Here is a 12640-nt window from a genome sequence, read left to right on the forward strand (position 1 = left end):
TACAGCTCTCTGAATCCTTCTGCCTTCCTTAGCCCATGAGGCATCTTATAAGGCACCTGCTACTATCTCTGTCAGTCATACTTTGAAAGTTGAACCCTACTATAGCATGCTTTTTTTTTTGCAGGGTGCAGGAATATTGTCCCATTGCATCCTTCCTAATATCACAGTAGTTGCAAGGATGATCTGTCGCAAAAGAAAGTCTGCATTCACACTTGCTTCCCATACCTGATGAATTTTAAATTCAGAATATAACTGGAGGAAGATGTATGTCCTCATAATCCTGGCATTCATGTCTCCTGTCAGATACAGACTTCTGAACAGGATCTGTTCTGTAAGCGGAATAAATTTATTCGCCAGCTGATATCACAGTTAATTCATAGCTAGCTATCTTCATTTGCTATCTGACATTTTTCTGTATCTAAATATATTTAATTACAAGATGGACCTTTCTCCACTGTTAGTCTGGAATAAGGCATTCTAGACCCCACAGTTTTAGAAGTGCATTTCTTATAAAAAGCTGATTTCTAAAGGCAAGCTTTTTGTTTGAGGACTGGAAGCTTTGTCGCTAGGTTCTGTTCATACTGTTTTCCTTGTGGTACTGTTTGTGAAGTTTGTAATCAGAAGAGCTGATAACCTGTGTTACGGCCTGATGTATCATGATGCTTAGTTGCATGTTTGACTTAGCTATGTGATATCTCTTTGTGACCATAGAATAGCTAATAGCTGTACTCTTTGGTAAAAATAAGTTCAGTCCACAGATATGAGTTGCTGAATCAGGCATAGAGCCTCAAGAGGAAGTCTAATTTCTGCATGACCATGTGCCTATTCAGCTTAAAATATAAACTGTTAAATTGATGTGTGGTCAAGTGCTGTCATGAAGACAGCTTCCTTCAGGGAAGTGACTGTGGACTATTCTCTTTTGAGAGGTCTTAGTTGTTGCTTTGCTTGCTGAGCTATGCTAGTAATTCAGTGAAAGGGACAAGCAGATGCTTAGGTGCCTGAACTGCATACAAGGCAGGACTTTGCCTTTTACTTCACAGATTCACAGAATTGGCTGAGGGTGGAAGGGATGTCTGGAGATCATCTAGTCCAACCCCCTGCTCAAGCAGGGTCACCTAGAGCAAGTTAGACAGGACTGCATCCAGGTGGGTTTTGAATATCTCTGGAGAAGGAGATTCCACAGCCTCTCTGGGCAGCTGTTCCAGTGCTCTGTCACACGCACTGTAAAGAAGTTCCACATTATGTTTGGGCGGAACTTCCTGTGTCTTGGTTTGTGCCTGTTGCCTTGTGTCCTGCCGCATGGCACTACTGAAAAGAGTTCAGCCCCATCCCCTTGACATCCCTCCCCCCAAGGTACTTGTAGATGTTGGTATGATCACCTCTCGGTCCTCTCTTCTGCAGGCTAAACAAGCCCAGCTCTTGCAGCCTTTCCTCATCGGGGAGATGCTCCATCCCTCTGATCATCTTTGCAGTCCTGTGCTGGACTCTCTCCAGTAGCTCCATGTCTCTCTTGTACTGGGGTGCTCAGAACTGGATGCAGTACTTGAGATGTGGTCTCATTCCTGGAGTAAGTCCAGATTTAGTATGTCAATTACTTCCTTCTCAATTATATCCTTTAAGTTTCACAGCATCCATCATGGGAGTTCTTACATTATGTGATTACATTATGGGTTGAGTCTATGTTTCATGCTAGAATAAGTAGGTTATCTTTCAAGTTACTGCTACAATAAGTAGGTTATCCTTTAAGTTACATCAGAAAATTTGTCTGTGTAGGAACCTACTTGCTGAACAGCTTAGATCTTTTGTCAAGGTAATAGGTAATCTCTGAGAAGCAGGTTTGACTTTCTGGGAATAGGATGACCTTTTTGATCCCAYGTAGAGATTTTTTCAGGCGTGTATTTGATGGTGAATGCTGTCTATTCAGGCCAAGATTTAAATGTGCTCATCTGACAGATCTTTTTTCCTCGTTATGGGCTAGTGTTCTAGATAATCTGCCAGACTCATCCTTTCCACTTGGGCCCTAGCTAGTGGACCAGTGATTTTGATTTATGTGAGAGAAGTAGCAGTAGGGCGCTTATCCAAGGCTTTTGAGAAGTTCTTAGATGAGTCCTTGCTTTACATAATCCTGCTGATCAAACTGTCTCAGCTCAATACTGGCTGCTCCTTTATATTCAGTTGATGGTGTCTCTTTTATCATTGACCTTCCTATGCTATATATAGAGCTATGAATCAAGGTCTTTGAACAAGAGGATGTCTTCTGTGATTGAGTTGTGGGCCATCTCTTTGTAGCTTGGCACAATACATTGAGATGTAGCAGTCACTTAGCAGGTTACTTTTTTGGTCAGGCTAATTGGGAGATATAATTATTGGTTTTTCATGGCTATATACATAAGGATTGTCCTGGAGCAGGATTTAATATCTTCATGTAGGAACTTGATTTTGATAGAGACTTGCAAAGTCCCTAGACACAGCTAACAAGTTTGTCCATACAGAGAAGTAATGAGGACTAGTGTACACCCAGGTTGTTATTTTGGATTGAGTGTCAGGCCTGATTTTAGGCTGGACAGATTTGTCCAAAACTATTGCCTATAAAAAGGCAGTTCAGTTAATATATATTATGGACCACTGAAGCAGGTTGTTTCGGTCTGGACCTTTTCCTGGTTCATGCTGTTATCAGCTATTGTCTTCTACTTTGACTGTTATTCAAGCCTGTTTACAGATACAGAGTAAATGAAGTATGTTGTGTGGGAGRAGGAGTTCCGTCCCTGCCAGGGTCAGTCTTCAGCTCAAGGTCTTTGGTGCTTAATTCATTGTAGCCCTCTTCTGTTTCAACTCTCCCTTGTCGGTCAAGGGGTTGGATACTGACAGAATCCCTGGTAGACAGGTACATCTGCCTGGTTACAGCATTGTGTTGTCATGTCTCCACTTTTAATGTAGCCATTCCTCCTCTAAATTTAGCATATAGTCTATGTTAATATAGAAGTTTAATGGGTTACAAAAGTAGAAGTGCAACATTTGGGAAGTTAGAGAAATTCTTCACTCCTGGGTATTGCATAGGCCTTTAGAAATATTTGGCATCTCAAATAGTAGAACCATGAATTTTGCTTTCCAATAAAGAATGATTTTTGTTTTAGAAGACTGATGGATCATGACTTTTACTTCAGAAACCTCTGTCTGCTGAGCTACGTGTTTCCCTGAATCTTGCTTGTAGAACTCTCACTCAATGAAATGGCTTGGTTAAATGCAAGCACTGTGTATTTTTACTCTGATTAGGGAGGTTGCCCTTAGCATGGCTTTAGGCCGAAGTAGAGTTGTTCTAGGCATGAGGACTATTTCTTGTAAGAATGAAAGAGCTAAATGTGGAGAGGGGTGGGAGAAAAGTTGTGATTAACCTCTAAGTATAGAATGCTAGTGTTTTCATACTGCCGTAGAAGTGGCATAGGTGATCTATGGGTACTGATGCTGAAGCAACTCTTGTGCACTCATAGAATCATCTCTTTGAGGAGAGAGAAATACTAATGATTTATTTGTCTTTTATGGTGGTTGTCTGATTACACTTAGTGTGTATGAAGAAAGGTTATGAAAATGTTGCTTCATGATTCAGTTGAATCTCATTGATTAATACTTGGAAGCCAGGAGGTACATGAGTCAGAAYGGAATACATTCAAATACAAAATGGATAAGATTGACTTCCTTGGGACAGATTTTAGTGGAGACTCATTTTCTGAGTACTTTCTAGCCTTCTTACTGCTAGGCTTGCATAGTTCAGAAGATGAGTTCAGGTGCTGGACAGGCCAAGATAACTGTGTCGCATCTGGATCCTTCACACTGAATATTGTTCCTAAGGCTTCTCTTCAGAGAGATGTAGAGGAAGCTTCCTATGAGGAAGCTGTAAGGTTGAGAGGAGCAGCAGGACTTAAAGTGCACACAGCCCAAAGGTCATGCCTCTTAAGCATGGGGAAGAGGAGTATGATTTCTGTGGCATATAGTCTTAAGTTTCCAGGCTCAAATCCTAATGGCATGTGCACATTCATATTGTGAATATGCATGTGGACAGCCCATCTCTTGGAAACCCAGTGGCTATAGTAGGAAAACTAAATCTGGTGATAGCAATTGTTACTCTGGTTGATCAGGTGCTTTAATCCTAACACAGAATGACTAGAGGCTATATAGGCTGATGGTACTGTGGATTATATAGCTGTATAGTAAATCAGAGCAGCTGGGTTACACTAGAAACCCATCTAGCACAGCACCCTGTCTTTGGCAGTAGGCAACAGCACATACTGAAGGAGGGTGTAAGAACTGGGCAAAGCATCCATTAATACTTCCCTATTATTCTTTACTGCTTTGAGACTTCTGCAGCCACGTATTTGTGTTTAACTTTCCACTATGGATTTTATTCTCTGTAAATTTTGTCCTAATGAGTTTCTTTTGAAATCTACAGTGTCCTGTGGCAGCATGTTTGAGAGTTTAAGTGTATGTGTGACAGTGAATGCTCTTTGCTTCTGATAGGTATTTACTCTTTGGGGCAAGAAATTAAATTACTAAAATGGGTTTAAGTTTTAATTTAGTGAATTTCTGGTAGATGCAGTAAGTAATGAGTTCATATTGATGTTTAGTTTTGTTTTTTATTGTTTTTTTTTTCCTTCCCCTCTGTCCAAGGATGCCATATGCCTGATACTTTGAATTCATGGTTTTTAGTAGCCCAGCTTCATGTCTGGTAAGTGAAAACTAAAATAGTAATATAATTTGTTTTCAGAATGAAATATATCTTACTATGTGAAAAAGTGGACTCCACAGTTATTGATAAAAGTGGTTGTATTTAATTTGTTAACTTTTGAATTTCAGCAGTTTTGTACTAAAGAGCAAAAAGAAGCTAAACTCTTTTAAGTCTTTGAATTCCAAAGTAATGAAATGATCTTTGCCATGAGTTTCTCAAAAGCCTTGCTCAGCCTGAGTGGAAAAATTATATATAGCTGTTTTAGGAAAAATTTAAATTTACGTAGAAGTGGTTTAAATTGTGAGAATTTGTGGTGATTTAAGTTGCTGATCATCAGAAGCATTTAACAAATTATAGCATTGGCATTTATGCTTGCACCTCTGAAATGTACATACGGATTGGTGAATGCTGGCTTGGTTGCATGTACAAATATTTAATACATTAAACAGTAGGATTTTTTCCTTTTTCATTTGTGAAATTAGTAGCCCCAAAGAATCAAGTTTTCATCTGACATTACATACTTGTAAAGATCAGAGGGATGCACAAGGGAGTACAGGGTTTTTTTCATTTTTGAAGTACCAGATCTTTCAGGAAACTGAAGTCTGTAGATTTGCTTTCAGCTGTCCAAAGGCTAAAAGGAAGGTTGAATTGAAATATCTGCACTTAAACATAGGCCACTTGCTTCCTTGCCTCTGTGTTTTGCCTTCTTTTCTTTTAATTTCTCATCTCCTCAGTATATTGAAAGATGGAACAGCTTATTTTACTGAAGAATGAATAGATTAGTAGAAGCCTTGAAATTGGCATCAGTTAATGGGATCAATTGAATCAACTAACCAATTAATGAAAAACTCTTGAGAKTTGCTGTATCCTTATTTCTCACTGTTTCTTGTGTGTGTGTGTGTGGGGGGGTCTTTAAAAGTCTGAATTGATAAACTAATCATTTCAGTRTCTGATTTAACTATTGAAATAAATATTCAAAACCAAAACATTTGAAAATACCTGAGGCAAAACAGAGGAGTAACAAAAATATGCAAAAACTATGCTTCCCCCTCCCCCCCCCGCCCCAATGATTTTGATTTCTTCTTGACAGGAAAACTTACTTTGTGATAGAAGATATCTTGACTTTACTGTCTTTCCTGAGAGCCTTAGAAATAAACAAGGGATCTATGACAGAGGTGAAACTAGCATGAGATAGACACAAAACTGCTAAGATCATAGCTATATCAGAGAAGGCCGAGAGTTGCCTTTTCTTGAGCCAAGCAGATGGTCAGGTGTATTGCTACATGCTTTCTCTCTGATTCTCTTGTTTTAATCAGTCTTGATCTGGGTAAAATGAGGAAAGAGCATTAATGATCCTGCTAGTACTGGCGTAGTTAGGGCCGTCGTCTCTCTGTCTGAAGGCTCCAAGGCCTCTGTTTTTTCTGCTGGACCTTTTTGTCTCAGAGGCTAGAAAGTTTCCCAGATCTGGCAACCAGCCATCTCACAGTGTAGATTGTGTATCACCATCTATTAAAATGTTCCAGTTTTCCACTGCAAAGCAGTTTAGATCACTTTCTGGCTTACTTGCTACTTCAAAGTTTTAGTTTCAGCTGTCTTAGGGTATCTCGTGGACCTAGAGAAAATCAGATTTTCTCTTAGTTTGGTAAAAACCCCTCTTGCTGCTGTCATTGCCCATCATGCTCCAGTCAGCTGTGTTTCTGTGTTCTTGTATCCCACCTTTTATAGACATGAGGTGGTTGTCAGAACGTACCTCCTTGTGTTATGAATTCTGGTGGACCATCTGTTCTAATCTGTGGCTCTGGTCTTCTATTCTTGTCTGTGGTCAGTTTTTCTCCGTATGTCTAGAAGGAAAGGGAAGGGGGGGAATTCAGGCTCTTCTAYTTAGTCTGCCCCTTATGCTAATATCGTTAAAGATATTTTTCCTTCAGATACATCCCAGTACCTTCCCATTCAGTGCTAAAATTCTATTTAAGTTAAAAGTCATCTTACCAATATTCTTCTGTACTGTTACGCCTTTATGGGCTGTTTCTGTTGCTTTGCATTTTTGATATCAGGAGGACTCCTTTTTATGCTTAGAAGTCCAGACCTTTTGGGAAATTTCAAGTTGTTCATCTCAATTGCTGGATTTGTCTTTTTCCATGCTGTGACAGTCTAAATGAATTATTGGCTGTGTCTAGACCTGTTATGAAACTGCCTAAGTGGTGACTTCAGTGGCTGTACCAAGAAATGTTTCGATGTAAGAATGTAGGATGTATCTTGTAAATATCTGGAGCTCTCTTCATATTTTCACCAAGCATAGTGCCATCCCTGAAGTGTTTAGGATCAAAGTAGAGTGGTACTACAATTCTTGTTCTGAAGGACTCCAAGATCTGTGGTAAGACTTCAGCTGAATATAGTTTCTGATGTAGAAAAATGCATTTGAGAAAGCATTTGTCAGAGACAGTCCAGAGAAGAACAAGAACCATAAGTACATAGAAAACAGTTCCTGCAGGAAAACACTTACCAAATTTCCATAGAGGAAACTGAGGGTGCTGTGTATGCATTTGAGCCGCACTATTTCAAAAGAAAGGGAATAATTTCTCTATCATTCACAGTACAGAGAACAGGGAGAAATCAAGTCCTCAGAGGGTGGGGCAGGGTTAGGAGCAAGTTTATCTGGAATAACTTTGGCATTTAGTTGATCCTGCCTAAAGGTGAGAGAATGGACCTACATGCTGGCACCAGGAGAGAGGAAGACTATATAGCCTGGCTCAGATCCGTTAGCTTGGGCCCCAGCAGGGATGTGTATATAGCTGTAAATACAATAATTAGTGAACTCACTAGGCTGAAGCACAGGGTAACATGCGGACCCAGTTAGGAAGAGTTTAGTGTTCTGCTCCTTACTATTATTCTCAGTCACCATTATTCATAAAAGTGTGTATCATAATGTATAGCTGGTGACAAAGTCAATTCAGGAGCATCCTCCTCCTGTCCCAAAGTTTCTGGCTATACATGAATGATCTAAGTTAACCAGGATAAAACCACACCCTTCTACAACTATTGTTGATACGTTTATTGTTAAGCTAGAGTCATTTCTCTGATCTAGTATAGGATAGCCCTGGAAGTGTTTGCACTGGGACAACTGAAGAAGCAGGGATGAATGGCCAGGTCTAGGGAATAGTGGGAAGCTCAGAGTAGACTTTGCCTTTAGAGACAGAATGCATCATCCTTGATCGCTAACACTAGTGCACTTTGCAGTAGAGTCAAACAGGGTAGTATCAATTAGTACTCCTGATGTTTAAGCCAGTCTGGTGCTGAGTGGGAATACTGACACAAACAGTTATAGCTGAGGGCTGTTGTGGGAAACAGCCACTGCTTGTCTAACAAGGGTGGAGGCAGAGGTGCTTCTGTTCTTTTTCACACATCCTTTCATATAATTTTCTTCTAACATAATCTCCTTGCATAGCTTAAATGCAGCATAACCAATGTCATGTAGGCAGCTTTCTAAAGATAGGTTGGAATAATTTTACTTTGGTGGTTTGACAAAGATGAGTCAGTATTTGAATAAATTACAGAACAGGTTCTGCAGTGAAACGATAAAATGTTTCACACTTGATCTAGTTAGAAGGTTTATAGTCTTTAAAGAGTCTGCGTCTTTTAAACCTCAGACGGCAGGTGTAGTAACAAACTACCAAATTTTCAAATAAACTGCAGAATTCCATGATCTCACTCGTGCTGCTGCAGAACAGCTCTATGACAGCACTATGCATCCAAACACAGAGCTGCCTTTTAGGCTTCAAGGGTAACAAGTTTTAGTCTGAACACTACTCCATTCCTGCTCATCAGTGACCAATTGTAACTGCTGGTCTGTGTACTCCTCTCTGCTCTTAGTACACTACCACTGAAGACAGACTGGATGGGAACCAGTATTTATGCTCACAGGGTTTCTTGCCAAGCCACTCTTAATTTTTTTTCCCCGAAGCTTGTGTATTCAGCAAGTAAAGTACAAAAATTCTTTTTTTGCTCCAGAATTAGTCTCCTAGACTGAGTCTTTTTCTCTCCAGCTTGCTAAGTGTGAGAAAAAATTTGGGATACATTCACACTTCCTAATTAATCTTTCCATACAGCTCAATTATATAAATACACTAGAGGAACAAAGATTTTAAAACTGATGGAATTGAGACACAGTTTTAAGCTGGTTGTGCATTTGGTTTATGGAAGGACTGGTAACTGGACAGCTGGCTTCTGAGTTCTGGACCACTGTTTTAGCAGAAAGCATTTATCTTCTGTGAACAAGATGCAGGTAGATTAATTTCTTGCTACTGTCTTACTACTCGTTCTGTTGGCACTTCAACATTTTCCTTACGTTCTTTTGCTGTTGCTATTTTCCTTTTGTCCTTCTTGCAAGACTTTCTTTCCAGTTCTCGTCTTGATTTGCAAGGTTTAACCAGTGTCCGTCTACAATTTTTCAAGGCCTGATCACTCTTTCCAGCTATCTTTCTCATTGGGCTTTGTTGCCAAGTGTTAGAACAAGTGTCAAGTTTTCTGCAAAGTGCCCAAGGCTTTTCAGCATGATGTTGTCTTGGAGCCAGGGCATCCAGTGTGCTTCAGAAAGCAGAAGTGAGAAATGAGGCAGAATATATTACAGAGAAAGGCCTGTACTTGGTCAGGTACTCCAGAACTCCTTCTCACTTGGTCAATGTTGTTTTCAGAAGCCCTTTAGTGAGAAATCAGATTCTAGTCCAAGAGATTTTCTTCTCTTAATTTTGGTGTTTGAGATGAATGACCCTTGTATGGAACTTGAATATATGACTCTATTCAGAAACAAGAATATAGAGTTAATGCTATTTTTGGTGCCTTCAGTTTGTTTTGTCTCTGTCATTCATCCTTGAGAATAAGATTTGCTTCTTTTCTTGGTTAGAAATATCTTTTATTTACTGATCAATACACTAGATAAAAATACATCAAAAAGATTGGTTTCTTTCCTTCTACAAATTGGCTCAGCTGACAGTTTTCAAGTGTTTATGATTCTACCTGTTGAGCTGGCATCCACAACACACCAAATGCTTCTGGTGCCTACAGGGACACAGATCTTATTTTCACTGAAGAAATGAACAGATATAATCATCATTTTTACCTTTTAACTCTTCTGATACGTTCACAATTGGTACTATGTTACTGCTTCAAAGTGGCCTGCAGCAATAAACTCTTGCTCTTGCATAAGCTGTGAGAAGAAGCTTTTATGTGGGAAGTTTCCCAGCTGTAGCATGCTTCTGGGCAGAGCAGTGACTTCTTTCAGCTCCAGTATTTGAGCACCACACTGTCTACAATAACTCCATTGGTACAAGACAGGCATTCTGACTCAGGATACAGGAGCAGGGCTGATTAGTGAGGTAGAGAACATAGAGCTGGTGATGTGACTGGTGTCTTAGCTCAGTGAAGAAATAACCTGTATTTTGGTTAATACTGCTTATAGATCTAGTAAAAGAGGCAAAATAAATTGTTCCCCCCCCCCGAACAGCAGCAATGAAATTCAAGTGTCTTAATGTTTAAAACAAAACCAAACCAAACAAACAGAGAAACAATTCAACCTGATATTCTTATTTAGATCCCCAAATGCACTTACAAACTTGTGAGTTCTTCCAGTGTGCACTGCAGGTAGGGATTGTGCCAAATGGTTGGACATGTATCCAAAGACTCCATAGCTAAAATAATTTAGGACGTGCTAATGTGAATTCGGGTGAAGTCTGTAACTTTCTTTAGCTCTCGCAACTTGACTGGTGTAAACTCTTTCAGCACTCCAGTATACCAAGCTGAGTTACAGCTGGTTTGCATCCTAGGACAAGACATTCATTCCTGCTCCAAAGGGTGACGTGTTCTTAAGAATGTGGAATACCAATTAACTAGATTACTATCAGCCAGAATAGAGCCCACTGACATTCCCCCATAGCTGAATTGGGTAAAATCCGGTGGATACAGCTTTTTAATACGGAATAGATAAGTTTGTGACAGTTTGGGCGGGGGGAGGGCTATTTTTTTCCTGATCACAAAAACACGTTCCATAAGTGGACTTTTAAATGAGCTGAAATATTTAATTTACTGCTTAAATTTGAAAGAAAATTAGAAGCTATGGATTTCTCTCATGTTTATGTTCTTGCAGGATGTGTCTGGTACGAATGAAGCAGGAAGGTCGAGCAGGAAAATACATGTGTCGCTATATAGTTCATTGTATGTGGGAGGATGTTGAACAGCGTGGTAAGGTGATGGGGGTAAGTCATCTTCGGTGTTGATTGTCTGGATTGTTTTGATGATTCAGATGCTTTTGTAACTTTGTATATCTTAGAAGAAAGCCTAAGAATTAATTTGTAGCTGTGTGTGTATTTTTTATTAGCTTAAGCTGGTATATGTAGCCCTTACTCTTGACCATTCTTACCTGGTCTCACTGTTTTATTGAGCCCATTAAGTTTTTTCTTCTGATACTGTACCATGATCTATCTGGATCAGTGCATTGATTTGACTGGAAATAATCGGTTTTCCACCCGGGTTCACCAAGTCATTGCAGAAATAGTGATGCTGCTACAAGAGAGTTGGTGTTAGTGGATGGCAATGTGCAGCTGGTGTAGGGAGAAATGTTACTGGTGCCAAATGTATGTGTGTATAACCACAACTTAAGTAATTCCAGCAGATCTTGGAGTTTTCTGTATATCTAAGACTGTTAGTAAAAGAAGGGAGAAGAGACAAAGATTTGTACAAGACTGTAAATAATCATTAGCTAAATTTTTACTTTGACTACTTAGATATATCCAGTATTGATCACAAAAGAGGCATTGTAAGGAAAGGGTAATTCTAAGAATAGTTCATTTGAGAATCTGAAGGAAGAACAGGGCTGGGTCTTTTTGGCCTGTGCAATGAGCAAGGTTCTACTAGTTAGTTGTAATGGTTATTTCTGACATTAAAGTCATAACTATCTGTCTCCATCCTTGTATTGGTGACAGTCTTCAGAGAAGGCGCTGCAGAAGCAGTGGAAGGAGGTGATAGTTTCACCACAACAGTATCACAGTGGACGTGGTGCAGCTGAAGATGCCCATCTCCAGGACACTCCTAGTGGGAAAAGAGGGGTAGGAAAGATTTCCTGTGTTGTGAAAAAAGTAGAGAATTGTGCAATGATTAGAGAGAGGTTTGTACATGATTAAAATTAGTAGGACAGTCAGACAACTGACAATTTTCATACAGCAACAATGTCTTATGATCAAAACTTAGTTGTCAGCCACATACACAAAAGAAAGGCAGCAGCACTAGAGTTCTTTTCTTGCGACAAACAAGGGAATTAACTGGCGAGTCAGGATTTGGTATCAAGTCACATCGGTAATTCAAGAGGTTTATCTCTGATTATATCTTTTGTGTGCTGTAGTAGAGTGTTGCTTCTAGTATGACTTCAGTTATTCCATCCATTGTGGCTGCTACTTTTTTTTTTCTTTTTCTTTTTTTTTTTTAACCTTCCTTTAACTTTTTTTTTTCTCCCCCTAGCTTTGTTGTGTTAACAAGTTGCTTTTAAGGTCATGCTCTTAATCTTCTTTTGGATTGAATCTAAATTTAGGCATCTTACAATTTCTTGCTATGTTAATAGGCAGGTCATAAGTTTGCATATAGGGATCTCTACTGTCCTCATAGGATGCTGTGAGGTAGCATGAGTAAGCTTAGACAAATTAGATAATAGTAATACAGGGCTTTCTTAATAGTACAGTTTGTTCCTAGAGGTTTTTACATTTTTTTTTTTTTCATCCTAGGAGACAGAATGATGTAAGAGTTCATGCAGCAGGTTTTAGACTGTGCTGCTTTGTGGACTGCAGGTTATATATGAGCAATTCACTGAGTCAAGGAACTGAGCACCACTCTAGAAATGTATTTTGAAAGGCAAATGGCAAACATTGCACCTTATTA

At 39.4% G+C, this 12640-nt stretch overlaps 1 protein-coding gene across 4 annotated transcripts in view; it reads left to right on the plus strand.

Annotated features, from left to right (window-relative positions):
• Positions 1-12640, plus strand: part of UQCC1 (ubiquinol-cytochrome c reductase complex assembly factor 1) — a 53686-nt gene that overhangs the window by 16893 nt on the left and 24153 nt on the right. For 2 of the 4 annotated variants that reach the window (XM_085302669.1, XM_085302670.1), the window contains exons 6-8: positions 4663-4720; positions 10860-10968; positions 11695-11817. In XM_085302669.1, coding sequence (XP_085158795.1) covers positions 4663-4720; positions 10860-10968; positions 11695-11817 — 290 coding nt within the window. The remainder of the gene's footprint in view (positions 1-4662; positions 4721-10859; positions 10969-11694; positions 11818-12640) is intronic. The other 2 variants (XM_085302671.1, XM_085302672.1) reach the window with 1 other exon arrangement.

The sequence above is a fragment of the Rhea americana genome, unplaced genomic scaffold (assembly GCF_003343005.1).
Source record: "Rhea americana isolate MKP2758 unplaced genomic scaffold, rheAme1 scaffold_190, whole genome shotgun sequence".
Classification (NCBI taxonomy): domain Eukaryota; kingdom Metazoa; phylum Chordata; class Aves; order Rheiformes; family Rheidae; genus Rhea; species Rhea americana.